The sequence below is a fragment of the Ipomoea triloba genome, chromosome 7, assembly GCF_003576645.1.
Source record: "Ipomoea triloba cultivar NCNSP0323 chromosome 7, ASM357664v1".
Lineage (NCBI taxonomy): Eukaryota > Viridiplantae > Streptophyta > Magnoliopsida > Solanales > Convolvulaceae > Ipomoea > Ipomoea triloba.
Genome location: NC_044922.1, coordinates 3,181,052 through 3,196,056, shown reverse-complemented (window position 1 = coordinate 3,196,056; position 15,005 = coordinate 3,181,052). Strand labels below are relative to the sequence as shown.

Sequence of the window (15,005 nt, the reverse complement as noted above, 5' to 3'; positions counted from 1 at the left end):
GCACGAGATGTTCTGAGTATGCTCTAACTATATGAGAGATTTTAAGTCTGTACCATACTCAGACTAATCCTCGCTCATACCGGGTCAGCCCGATTAAAGGACAAAGTGTTGGTTAGATTGATTTTTTCATACAAGATGGAAGTTTGAACTCCCGATCTCTCTTAAGGGATGAGAATGCATGGCCACTTATGCCAACTAAGTTGGTTATATTGGATGTGAATTTAACTTAATTAAAGAGGTTTAGATTTTAAACAAAAATGCAAAAAAAAAAAAACAATAAATTTAATTGAATTTGGTAGCATAATCACATGTATGTAGTTGACATGAGAAACATCATAATATGCATCATGATGACGCAGCAAGGAATGGCCCTTGAGGGATTGAAACGCGCATTAGATTGTTACAACTTACAGAGCTTTAACACACACACACAAACTCTAATTACATGAAAATCCCACAAATGGGAAAAGCAAAAAAATAAAATAAAAAATCGAGTGTAATGCTTTTGTGACGGTATTATCTTCTAAGATGTATGTTCTTTAATATTACTCCGTATTAGTAAAATATTAAATTTACATTTAATTTAGCATCCAACATAAATCATATTTTGAGTGTATGCTCTTTCATATTAATAAAATATTACACTTGTGGGGTAACTCCAGTCGAGTTAGTTGCAAAGTTGAATTGGTAATTATAAAATTTTAAATTCAATTCCTTGTGAGAACGTAATGTCTATTCTAAGTAAGGGTAGATTTAGGCTATGTTTGGCAAATCTAGCTGAAAAGGTAGCTGAAAGCTGAAAAGTAGCTGAAAACTGAAAAGCTATAAGTTCGAAGCTGAAATCTTAAGAGCTGTTAAGCTAGCTGTTATGCTTAAAAGTGTTTGGTAAAATTAACTTTTTGATAAGCTGATGAATGTAAAAAGACTAAAAATGACATCTTCATACAATTTAAATAATTTTAAATTTAAATAGGTTTGTTTATATATTAAAATATAAAATAATGAAATCAATATATTTAAATAAAATATAAAGTAAGAACATATATTTGAAAATATATAAAGTAAAAAAAAATGTTTATAATTCATAAGTTTAGTTCATACAAAAATTAATGTTCAAACATAAATGTCAAACTGAAATTACTACCAAACATAATGAAAAGAAAATGTCAAAATGGTTTTAATTGAGAGGAGGGGTAAAGGATGTCATTTATTTAAAATAATAAGGATAAAGATGGAAAAAAGTTAAAAAGCTACTAACTTATTTTTGAAAAGCTACCCCAAGTAGCGTTTCAAAATAAGCTCTTATTTTAAGCTACTAGCTTATTTTGAGAACATTACCAAACAGAGCTTATAGCTTATTAGTAGCTTAAAATAAGCTATAAACTCCTAAATAAGCTCTGCCAAACATAGCCTTAGAACATTTTAATTAAGGCAGACAATCAAAAAATAATAATAATTAACAATCCGTAATGTTAGGCAAACATTCCCTTTTGCTGCCGTTCTTTTTATTTAAGAATTGTTTTTTTCTCCCATTATTGAGTGTGGTTAGGAGAATCTCCAGTTTGGAGTTTGTGGGTCTCTGAATAGCTATGATTTCTTCACAAAGCACATCCATAATCCCATCCCTTTTTCCAGTTTTAATTTACTATAAAATTTGCATTTTAGACATTAAAGAAAGCTGAGGATGGGAGCTTGCAGCTTAGACCCAATCATTACTTAACATTGGTGATTTTATTCCTTTTAGCCTCATCGTCTCATTATTCCTTCACATAACTCCCTTTTTCTTTTTAATTGTATTAAATATTTAAAGAAACCTATCTACCCACCTATATTAGCCAACCCCTTCAAATTTTATATAGTTCATCTGGGGATTTATTATTTTTTGATATTTTTTTTGACAAGTCAAATAACACGTGGACACATAGTCTTCCTTTCTTATAGGTTTAACTCTAATATCAAATTGAATAATGTCCAAATTAAAAACTTAAGTTGATAATTGGATTGCATGCATGTTTATGTTTTACTCCCTCCATCTCATTTAATTTGATGTGCTTAGTTTGGTTAACGAGATTTGGTTCAAGTTATTTTTCAATTCAATTTTTTGTAATATTTAGTTTAGTATCAGTATATAAAATTTATATATTTAGAAATTACATTAAAATTACTATTAAACACACACAAACAAACTAAATTTAAAAATTACAAGAAAATATTAAAGAAAATAAGTGAAGAAGAAAAATTGATTTAGCTAAAGAATAGTAAACAAGATAAGTAAAATAGGACAAAGAGAGTGTATATTATATGCACAACAATTGTATTTATATTTATTGATATTTATGAGTTAATTGATTTCATTATTAGTTAAGAAAAATAATATGCATGCATATGTTCAAATAGTAAACTTTTCATAACATGTTTAATTGGTGGAAGAAAATGAACTCAATAAAATAATGATTCACTTTTATTTATCAATAAAAACATGTCACTTAAATTAGAGTAAAAAAAAAAAGGTAAAAAGTAAGAATCTGTAGTATTACTCGTAAGTTAATGGAGTTGCATTAAATAGTGTAAATTTTAATAGAACACATGGTACAATTTATGGTACTATTATTTTATCCTTTTCTTTAGAATCATTCAAATTATCGATTTTCTATTGCAGTTTAGTGCATAATGTCTTAATTACATATCAATGTATATGGGTTTTTAATAAGTTTACCTCATAATAAAATAAGTAAAAAAAAATAGTAATTTTGTGAGGATTCGTGGTCAAGTAGAGGTTAATGGTGGCGGGAGCCTAGAGGGCAAGCAACGTTTTAGAAAGAAAAAAAAATGATAAGTATCAGTTGTGTGTTCTCTTCTTTCTGGATCCAAAATAATTGAAAATTTGTCTATTCATTTAGTATTTTTAATTTTTTTTATATGTTGCTAGCATGTTTTAGTGGTCTTAAATCATGGGATGGAAATATTGAATTTTAATTAAGATTTTTTTTTTAACTATTTTATCTTATTAAAACCATTTCTTAATGTTCACTAGAAATAACTATCTAATTAAGAATTAGTCAAACTACGTACGTACAAACACATTTGAATCTTTAAAAACATGAAAAAAGAAGTTTGATGAGCTTCAATTATATCCATTTTGTGAGATTACTTTATCCTATAATTAATTTATATGGATTATTAAAGTTTTACCATCCACTTCAACTTTCTGCTTTAATTTTCAACTGTCTGCTTCTACCACTATATTCCTACACTACATTCAACTAGTTGACTTAGTTGTATGATAGTGTCCTTTGATTGTGAAAGCATATTGATGAACACCCTAACACAACACCCACTCTTTTCATCATTCTTTTATTTTTCTCTTCTTTTCATGTTTTCTTGTAGTGGATTTCTCTTTACCTCTTTACTAGCATTTATTACATGTATTCTATTCTCTATCTTTTTTTTTTTTCTACAGACTTGAAAATCCATAATTACTATTTAAGGTACGGTGTGAATTGGGTAAATTTCACTCTTTTGTAATATTTTACAAATCACATAAAATAGATAAACCGCGTTAGAAGACCTTATGTGACAAGCTTGACTAAGAGATCGAAGTGTTGACAATAATCAAACTCATAACTTTCTAAGTATGAGAATCATGCTCTACTTACTTAGTCACTCCTTCCAGGGCAATATATTATGATTGATCCAAGACAAAAAGTGTGTCATAGTGTTTGTTTCTTTCTTTTTCTCCTCTCAATAAAATTAGGGCATGTAACGAAAGTTTTACATTAAGAGAGTACAATTATCATTTTTCTTTCTCTCCCATTTTTTTTTTTGAAAATACCCATAATTTTTTTTACAATGTAGTATTTGTTTTATACTTTATCAAACATTTTCAGTCTAAAGAATCTATAAATACTATCACTGGATTCCAACTTATAAACACTCATTTGGAATGATAATCGAAATGTCATTACACTATCATCATTTCCCTTTCAGATATTACAATAGTGCAAATAAACCACCACCAACTATTTTACAAGAGATACTAAAGTACAGCATGTTCAGGACTAACGGTTATAGTTTTAAAATTTTTACCACTTAGATAAGACATTGAAGCTTCAATTAAAGTAACATTAAGGTAAATAAAAGTACTAGATATATTGAATCCAACATTTACTATGTGTAATGATTAATTCACTGTTACATTACTTGGATGATTTAGTGTTTTTTTTTCTTTACTGATAAGAAGATCTGCAACTACTATTTAAGAGTGTGCATTGAATGAATCACATAAGGAAGATAAATTACACTAAAAAAAAATATCTCATGTAATTGGTTCAATAAAATAAAGTGTTAATAAGAATAGAATTTGTTACATTTAAGTACCAAAATTATACTTTGATCACATCTTTCGTAGCCTTTTAGTGCCTTAGCTTCTTGATAGATAGAGATGCATGCTATTATCCATGACTTATTAATGAGAATAGGATCGATTTGGATGACGACTACAAAGTCTTATCACCATCCAAAAAATGGTGCATAGGCAACTAAAATCAAGTCAATTAACTACAACTATATAATCATGAAATTCAAGATATTTCTTTTAGCATGCATGCAACTAAAATTATTAATAAGTCAATAAAATACAACTATGTAATCATGAAGAAGATATTCTTTTAGAAGCATTATTTAATCTACCTCTATTTATAGTATAATTAATGTGACTATGAATTGATGATCGAGATATTTTTTATGGATCATGTAAAAAAGACTTAATTTTTGTCTCGAAATGAGTGATCGAATAGGTGAAGTATGACGTGTTTAAAAGTTATGAGTTCAATTTTTTTATTTACAAAAAAGTCAGCAGCCGCTACTTGAATGTATATGTGCTTTGGGTAAAGTCGGACTTGTAATCCTAGTTGACAAAGAGTCAAAGATTACTATGAGATAAATCAGTCTATATTATTCATAACTTACCTGCTCAAATCAAAAAGACAAATAGACAATTAACATCGAACTTAAAACTTTATTATCTTTCTGATCGAGTCTGTCTCACAGAGTCTTCCAGGAAATGTAGTTTAAATCCCTATACATTCAACAAATCTTGTCATGCTTGTTAGACATTCCTTTGTGACTATCATTGTCAAGGTTTCTAAAGGAGACGTTTGACACCTAAAAAGATCACCTTCGGGTCTTCTTACACGGGCGGGGCCCATTCCTCCGGGAAAGCGGGTCGCCATTATGAGTTTGGTCAAACTTACTTCTAGAAATGGGCCCATTTTCGCATTTTTACTTCTTATACAGTATATGGGGCCCCATTATTCTGCTTGTGGGCTTGCATTTTAGTGGATTCTGGGCCCACAATGGGCCTTCCTCAGACCAGTTCTGTCTCCGTAATTAAGAATAGTTAAATTAATCTCTTAATTATGGAGAGTTAATCAATATTACCAATAATTACATTCTAATTAATGTAGTGATTGAGTAAGGTTTCACGACTCTTCTTGTGAACTGCAAGAACCTGTGAAGAAGGTTTTTAGAGTTTTTAATATTTTGAGAGAAGGGAACAAATACGTAGACGTACTATCTAACTAATATTAAGCATAATAGGAATTTAGGGACTTTAGTCCTCACCTAGCCTCTAGATAACATGAAGAATCTTCTTGACTTGGATGCTATTGGCGCCTTGTCTCATTGGGTTAAATGATTGGATTGTGCCTAGTGAAATTTAATTTTCTCGAATCATACTAAAGTGGTGATGAAATTGTTAGGTAATTAATTCTATTGAATAGTTACGCACTCATAAATGTTTGACGTGTTTTAAGTTTTATTTTATGTTTATTTTTATTTTGAACAATAATGAGATTTAGAGTATGTGAAAATTTTAAAATAAAATTAATAAGTGTTGTGACAAGTGGACCAAAATAACTATATATCTTGCCATCTTGGTGCATAATTAGGAATTGTATTTTTTTTTTAAAGCAGGAATTGTATTAGTTACCTTGATAATTGAAAGACTAATTTGGTAATTTTTATATATTTTAACGATCAAAAGTGTAATTAATTCAGATTCTTATTATCATGAAATTCCATTTCCACTGAAAATGCTTTTTTTTTAAAAAGAGTTCTTAATAAACATTTAGGTGAAACCTATATTAGAATCAAATTTATATTTTAATGTATTAAAATGTTTATATGTTACATAACATGAATTCTCAATGAAAATCATTTAGATGTTTATTATAAGTCCCTTAGAATCAGTAGGTTGACATTTAGATGTTTATTATAAGTCCCTTAGAATCAGTAGGTTGAGAAAGTATGGACATATACTATATGTAACAGGGTCAATAGTACTCAAAAAAAAAAAAGTCCCTTAGAATCAAGAGAAATTGAAGCTGTATGACTAAACATGTTTTCATAAAAAAATTAGATGTAATATTTTTATGAGTGCATAAAATTATTACATTTTAACTAAAAGGCATTACACCTCTCATATATGACGGTCTCAAACAAGATTTAATTGTTTTCATTTTAGAATATGAAATTTTTTTAGATGAGGAAAACTGCAGTTATAATTCAATGGTGGGTATTGGGTAAACCTTACTCGTGTTTAATAGTCAGCAAATCACGCAAGAGAGGTAAACTGTACTAAAAAGAACATGTGTTACAGACTCGACTAAGAAGGAATCTGCAAGAATCACATAAGAACATGAGATTTTCAAGATTTGAAAGAAACTAAGAATGAAAAGCTTTGATTTGGTAGGTAGTGATAACAGCACAACATACATACAGGCAACAATAGGGGATGAAAGACAATACTCATTGCTTTGTCTAGGGGACCATATTTATATGAGGCATCTGTCTACAAACATAAGATGCAACTTATTCTCTTGCTGTTTGTTTTTTGTTCTGCAAACTTAACCTTTTTCCTCTCTTACATGTCAAGATCATCACCCTGCCTGCCTGCATGCTGTTCACTACCTCATCTGATGAACAATCATAAAATAAAACCCCATCATTCTTCTACTGTACTCTATCTTCCTCACCATAAATTATGCCCATCTTTATTGCTCCTGTCTTCCCATCTAAAAGATTACCTGTCCGAATGAGTGGTTGAGTAGGTGGAGTATGATTATTATTTCCCTTAGGTAATAGCTTGCAGTTTTTCTTGTCACTCAAAAAAAAAATATATTTAATATTCCGATGTTTGAACTAAACGCCCCCTAAAATGAACAGATGGATTATTACTTTTAAAAGAATCATATTATATTTTTGTATCTTATTACAAGTTTTTTCAATCAGTTTAAAGTTGATTATTATGCCCGATGTATTTTCAAAATTGAGTTAATACTCAATTTGATTCTCGATTATAGTGATTTTTCTCAATTAGTCCTAGATGTCTTTTGTGCTTAATTGGGTCCTTGACTTCAATTTGATGGTTTTCTCTAATTGAGTCCTCGATTGTTAGAATCAATGATTAGATCGAGAAAAACCACTATAGTTGAGGACTAAATTATGTATTGACCGCTATAGTTGAAGATTAATTTGGGTAAAAACAAATATAGTCGATGACTAAATTGAGTATTAATAGATGAAATTACCAAAATATAGTTATGAATGACTCAATTAGAGAAAATCATTTAAGTTAAAAACCCAATTAAGTACAAAAAGATATTTAGGGTTAAATCGAAAAAATCATTATAATCGACGACTAAATTCAGTATTAACTCTTTCAAAATCAGAATTGAAACTTATGGTTAAACTAAAAGAGAGAAATAGGTTAGATGCGGAGCAAAAAGAACTATTTTCCAGCATTGTATTCCTTCCTATGTAATAATTCTGTTCATGCAACCAACTACAGTGTGGCGTGACTCGCTTGATTGCAAACAACATAGGTACTTCATTTTTTTATTTTTTTTTTTGTCTAAAGATGATGTTACATGCCCAACATAATTTGTATTTGATATTTTTTAAGCGACGGGATAAACCTGTCGAAACTATCAAATGTGTGTACTGAATATATCATACTTTATACAATAGTCTGTAAAACACAAATAAGAAGTAAATAATACTAGAAAGTCCCTATGCAACGAGTTCTACCAAGATGGCGTTGGCAATAATTTAATTATTTTGTTCAATAAACTCATAGTATTATAAATTTATAATAATGTTCATTAATATATATGCAATAATCAATAAACACAAAAATGGTAACATTTACCCTCTCAGACATGCTTATGGCACATGGTCTTTTTAGTATAGTTTACCTCTCATGTGTGATTTTACAAAATGAGCTGAGGTCTACTTAATAAATATTCATCATTAGTGATTGCAGATTTTTCTCATAATCCCTCCAAAAAAAAAAAACTTTGTAATATTTATCATGAATTACATCATTTAAAACAAATTTTACAAATAATTATTAAGAATATATAATTAACATTTTATTTTTTCTTAAAAATAATAAAGTATTTTTACTTTTCTTGTTTTCTCTCTCCACCTCTTTTACTCCTTAAAAAAAATTAAATTAATTAAAAAAAGGAAAAAATAAAAAAGAGAGAATCAAACAGTACTGATAACTGGAGTTGGGTACTCATTACTTCCCAAAATTAGTTATAATTTTGTTGAATTATGTCATGTGATCTTATTATGATGTAGATGTAGCTAGAGGCTCTTTCCTTTTCAAAAATCTGTGTGTGTGTCCCCTCTTCATAAAGCAATTTCAGCTTTAGCAGCCTTTCTATCGGTTTCCAGACGAATTTTTGTCTACTTTGATTATTGCTTTCAATTCATTCCAGATTTTAACTCACATCTTAAAGCTAATTACATCTACTACCAGATTAATTATATTGCCAGGGTTTCAAGTGCCAGAGGCGATTAACGTAACCTTCTCGTTTTGTTTTCTAGGACTTTGCCTTTCAATTCCCTTTATTCCAAAAAAAAAAAAAAAAAAAAAATCATATTGCATCTCAATCAGGAGAATTTTCACTACCTTTGTCTAAAATTGTACTTAATTCGTAGAGTTTTCACCACTTCTGATCTATTTTAGAGACTCGATAGAGGAGGTTAATCATAGGTTGTGACAATGCAAGTTGCATCCAAATTTGAAGGACTCCCACTGCTCCTACCCAGAATTGCATTATAATCCCGAGGGTTCACACAACTCCTATCTTGAAGACTTGGCGAAGGAGGAATGGAGGATAATCTCCTGCCCAGGATTGTATTCCAAATCTAAGGGTTTCAATTGCTTGTACCATAGAGACTCGACGGAGGAAGTTAATCATAAGATGTATGTGTTTGCATCATATCATAATTTGGAGAATTCTCACTACTCATGTCTAGGATTGCATTCTAATAACAAGAGTTCACACCGTGTCCCGAAAATTCGGTAGAAGTGGTTAATCATTCACGGGCTCTCAAATGATTATTGTACCTAGTTGTCACAATAAAACCAATTACATACTTCCCTTTTATGTTATTGTTACGAGTCAAACCAAGCATCCTAGGCTAGTTATCAAAGTAATTAAAACTATTAACTTATTTTGGATTTGTTGATCAATTGATCTATTACTATATTATTTATAATAATTACCCTAACATGCATGCTCGGGATATAATTCAGTTGATTGATCAATAATTTAAAGATTAAGTCGATAATACCCGCAGTGCATAAATTTAAATCTTATTAAAAGAAATTGATTGAATTGAATTTACCCGTTATAGGCCATTAAACAAGTTCATAAAAATCGTCCCTGCGTGGGTAGTGTATTATGATGATGAGAGAGTTGATTTCAAAGGAATAGGCAAGCTTATATATAATGATTAGATATAGAAATTAGAGGAGAAGTTAAGGCAGCAGTAAATCAGTAATTAAGCATGAACTTAACGTTAATCCAAGACGCGCATGCACGTATATATTGCATGGGTGGTAGCATATATAAGCATGCAGTGCACATAACCAGGCGCGCATGCATACCTATTATTATTCATTATATATTTTATACATATTCATTATTCTCCTACATGCCTCGCAAAACGACACTCTTAAAAAGTTGTCCCATGCAACCAAAACTTACTTATCAATGTTGAATCCTTAGTTTAACATTGAATCTATATGTTCTGAACTGTTAAATTCGTTTAAAATTATTTAATAAGTTTAGAATATTTTGCCAAGACGTTGTGATCTAGTGGCACCCGATTGCACTCCTATATAAAAGCGGTGAGTTTGAGTCTCAGTAAAGGCGATATTAATTATTTGTGCTTTAGTAAGTTGAGAAAATAGTTACGAACAGATAATGCATCGTAAAAGAGATAATAGTACTCAAAAAGTTTAGAATATTTTAAACTTTTAATGTATAGAGTATAAATTAATATTATAAATAATTTTAGTGAAGTATCGTTAATTGAATCATATCCAAAATAAAACGGGAAGGTAAATTAGAAATTTGATTTGTGGGTTTATATGAAAAAATTAAAAAAATAAAAATAAAAATCCTAGTAATAGCCTAATAGGTACGTAGCTGACAGGAAGAACATCTAGGGCAGTGAGAAAGAGGAACACCCAAGCAAACAACTTTGGAAACTCTGAATCAATTGTAATTCCCCATCTGTCGCCTGTCTTTATTTAAGCCAAGGTAAATAATTACACAAAATCCACCATCAAACCTTATTCCCATTTTGTTTTTAATGGGATGATGAAGAAAACATGCAATTACTATATATTGAAATTTGAGTAAATTTTAATCTTATGTAATAGTCAACAAATTACATTAAAAAAATTATGTGCAACGAGCTTAACTGAGATGATATTAACAAGAATAAAACATATGTCATTTTAGTACAAAAACCATTCTCTATTTACTGGACAACCTGTTATGGAACAGCAACTCTCATTCTTGCCCCTAGTAAAGTTGGAAATTAAACTCGGCTGAAAATTTGCACTGCAATAATTAAAAATTAGTAGAAGATTAGAAATTCCATATGTATGAAAAGAAAATAAAGTATCAGTCCTTGTATAGGAGACTGGGAACATTACCACCTACCCCTCTCTCTCTCTCTACTCAATTCTCTTGATTTTGAAAGCAATAAAAAACTGTGCATGTCTTGATCACAACACACAACAGCCCAGTATTTATTTCCCCATAAACACATGGCCTGAAACTCTAAAAAAACACCCACACACCCACACCATCTTCCTAGTTGTGTGTTTTTCTAATACCCCATTTCTTGAAACTGCCGATATATGGTCAGACGACTAAAAACCAAAGTTTAGAACCTCACAGGAATTCCATCAATTCCATTCCATTCTTCTCTCTCTCTCTCTTCCCTTTATTTAGTGCTTCAAAGAATTGCATCGGAAATGGTGCAAGAGTGAAGTGGATTTCCATGGCCACTCTGGCTTTGATGGGAGGTGTGCTCAGCTCCAATGGCGATGTAGTCTTGCTGTTTTTTGTACAATTTTTGCAGAACAAGACAGGTTTGGAATAAAAAGGGAAATAAAGAACCAAAACAGAAGGATACAAAAATATGGCTTCCAAGATCCCATCATCATCTTCTTCCCCAATCATTTCTCTTCTTGTCTTCTTTGCGCTGCTTGTCTTCTCCGTTTGTCCCGTCCGGCCGCAGGAAACCGCCGCCTTCAACCAGACTTTCCGGCCCGGCGACGAGTTGAGGAAGATGAAAATGATCAGAGATCATCTCATGAAGATCAACAAGCCTGCTGTCAAAACCATTCAGGTCAGACTGCACATTTATGTTTATATATTATATGTTCAATTGCCTGGACTGCACATTTATGTTTACATATTATATGCTCTATCTGGCTTTCTGGATGCAGAGTCCGGAAGGGGATATAATTGATTGCGTTCCGTCTCATAAACAACCGGCGTTCGATCATCCGAGGTTGAAGGGACAGAAGCCTTTGGATCCGCCGGAAAGGCCGAAGGGACACGACACAATGAACGAGAGACTGTACGAGAATTTTCAGCTGTGGAGCTTGTCCGGCGAATCATGCCCGGAAGGAACAGTTCCGATCAGACGAACATTTGAAGATGACATTCTTAGAGCTTCTTCTGTCCGGAGATTCGGAAGAAAAATTGTTGCCCCTGTCCGAAGAGATTCCACCAGCAATGGCCACGAAGTATATTATTATCCATACAAATCAATTCAGACTTTCAGTTGAAACAAAACACGTTTCTTTTATTAATTTAGATTTTTAGTTAAAACAAAATGCGTTTTTCTTGCCAGCATGCAGTTGGATATGTATCTGGAGAAGAATATTATGGAGCAAAGGCAAGCATAAATGTATGGGCGCCTCGCGTGGCTAACCAATTCGAATTCAGCTTGTCACAAATGTGGGTTATTTCTGGATCTTTTGGGGATGATCTCAACACCATTGAAGCCGGTTGGCAAGTATGCTCTGATATCAAATTAAATAATTTGATCTTCTTATTTTTAAAATTTTTTCAGTATTTGATATGTTCTGATAACAAATTAAAGAATTTCATTTCTTATTTCGATATGCAGATTAGTCCAGAGCTATATGGAGATAAGTACCCGAGATTCTTCACCTATTGGACGGTACGGTTTTTATTTTTATTTTTGTGGGTTTAATGGCTAATGAATATTAGGAGGAAATTAAATGAACAATTGATGTGTAGAGTGATGCATATCAAGCGACTGGGTGTTACAATTTGCTGTGCTCAGGCTTTGTTCAGACTAATAACAGAATTGCGATTGGCGCGGCGATCTCACCGACATCCTCGTATAACGGTGGTCAATATGACATCAGCATTTTAATCTGGAAGGTAATTATCTACTCCTCTATCTTAATTAGTAATTAACGAATCCTAATTACAGTATCTGGACATTCACGAATTTAACAACAATCGCTTTCTAAACACTACAAAAAGAATAAAGAATAAAAAACAAAAAGTAATTAATATCTATCCTACTTTTTTTTTTTTAATATTTCCATGGCATCAATTATTCTTGCCTTGCAAACCAATACTGTTGTAGTAGTAATGATTCCAATGTCCACTCATAGAAATAGTAATTATTATTTTTTCAATAAAAAATAAGTTTATTACAATTACAACGAAGAAAAATAAAGTCAAGGGTACATAAAGTCATAAACCAATCCCTCCAAGAAACAGGCACAAACATGTAAAAAAACATTAAAAAAAAATTAAATAGTAATTAAGTCAAGAATAATTAATAAAGATCTCGAGATGGATGGTCAAGTAGGTAAAACATGATTCTTGTACCTAAAAGTTACAGGTTCAATTCTTGTCGACATTTTCTCAATCCAGCATGTTGCGGCTTTCTATTGATATTTATCTCCCTTGAGAATTGAGATTTATCCGGTGTACATTCTTAGGTATTGACTGTGGATTTACCTCGTCACATAAAAAAAAAAGTTAGCAAATATTTAAAATAGGTATAATAATTTAAATAAAATTTCAAGCATGAATAGGTAGCTAGCTTATCTAATGTAAGGAAAAAAAAAAAAAAAAAGGAACGTGGCGCACATTAGTCGTTTGTGTGATTTTAGATTTAAATGAAGCTTGGACCATAGCCTAAACTATAATGCGCCAGATGTAAGGCATTATACTATACGCGTGCACTTTAGCATTGGTAGTGAGATTTTATGCAATTATTTTGTCTGCACTTTAAGTTTTCTCACTTTGTGAGATTCTCTCGACTCTTTCAACCTAAGCAAACACCATCTCTGACTATATATATGCTCTTCTCATTTTCTTTCCCACCTCTTATATATTTATAGACACACAATAATATACTAACATCTCCATACAACTTACGAGACGAGACTAATTGAATTGAATTTTAATCGGTCTCATCCGATTAGTTTTTAATTTGTGGCTTCTTCTTTTTGTCACTACGAAATTATGTTATTACAATGTTCTCTGTATCATATCATTCTAATTTTATTGAATGTCTCGAAAGAAAATCACGATATTTTGACGAAAGATAATTACAAATCTCTCCTCTCTTTTTTTTTTGACTTTTTTTTATAGACACTTTGAAATAAGTTTCAAAGGGCTGCAAGTGCATTTTAATTTTCACATCAAGTGTGTTGACATTTTCACATCACTTAGACCCTATTATGTTATAGTTATATTCAACAATATATACTTGCACAAAACTTTGATGGGATGAAAATCGACCATCTCATATACTACCGATACATGAAAACGTGTAAGAATAAACGTTTTGCATTTTGAAACTTCTTATTCCATAAAACCTTACAAAAACTCTATAAAACATTTCAAAATCTTGCAGTTTTGTTTTCTTGGTCATTTTCGACTTTTGTGTTATTACCTAGCTGACCACCCATGATTTTGTGTATTTCTTGGGTGCAGGACCCCAAGCATGGGAATTGGTGGCTGGAGTTTGGATCAGGGAACTTAGTAGGGTACTGGCCTTCATTCTTGTTCACACATCTCAGGAGTTCAGCCAGTATGGTACAATTTGGGGGTGAAATTGTGAATAGCAAAACCTCAGGGGCCTCCCACACATCAACCCAAATGGGGAGTGGACATTTTGCAGGAGAGGGCTTTGGAAAAGCTTCATATTTTCGAAATCTGCAGGTTGTGGATTGGGATAATAGCCTAATACCATTGTCCAATCTCAAAGTTTTGGCTGACCATCCAAGCTGTTATGATATACAAGGAGGGATTAATCGAGTTTGGGGTAATTATTTTTATTATGGAGGGCCTGGGAGAAATTCTAGATGTTCCTAAAGGGTACATCTGCAGTTTTCTTCTCTTTTTTGGGGGTTTTTTTTTCTTGGGATTTGGGGTATTCTTTCCATTGTATTTTTCACTAACAAGTGATCCATTAATTTATACCACCTTGTAGGGGCATTGTGTAAATTGGTCAAATGAAGAAAATATATACTACTGAATATATGATATGATTTTGTTGTGCAATTAAGTTTTGATCTTTATAGGATGAGATGACATAAGTCTCTTTCAACTTAACTAGATGTCTTGAGT

The 15,005-nt window shown here is 31.4% G+C and overlaps 1 protein-coding gene across 1 annotated transcript; it reads left to right on the top strand.

The window, feature by feature from the left end:
- Positions 1-11,036: 11,036 nt before the first annotated feature.
- Positions 11,037-14,939, top strand: LOC116024819. Its single transcript, XM_031265820.1, has 6 exons — positions 11,037-11,724; positions 11,825-12,127; positions 12,235-12,399; positions 12,514-12,567; positions 12,648-12,794; positions 14,370-14,939. The coding sequence occupies exons 1-6, from the start codon at positions 11,515-11,517 to the stop codon at positions 14,748-14,750; spliced, it is 1,260 nt and encodes a 419-aa protein (XP_031121680.1). The 5' UTR covers positions 11,037-11,514; the 3' UTR covers positions 14,751-14,939.
- Positions 14,940-15,005: the final 66 nt, after the last annotated feature.

Bases quoted from the DNA above. Each gene is read 5' to 3' on its own strand.
- LOC116024819 (XM_031265820.1), top strand. From the start codon at position 11,515: ATGGCTTCCAAGATCCCATCATCATCTTCTTCCCCAATCATTTCTCTT. The intron at 11,725-11,824 runs GTCAGACTGCAC...TTCTGGATGCAG, and splicing joins CTGCTGTCAAAACCATTCAG to AGTCCGGAAGGGGATATAAT. The intron at 12,568-12,647 runs GTACGGTTTTTA...ATTGATGTGTAG, and splicing joins GATTCTTCACCTATTGGACG to AGTGATGCATATCAAGCGAC.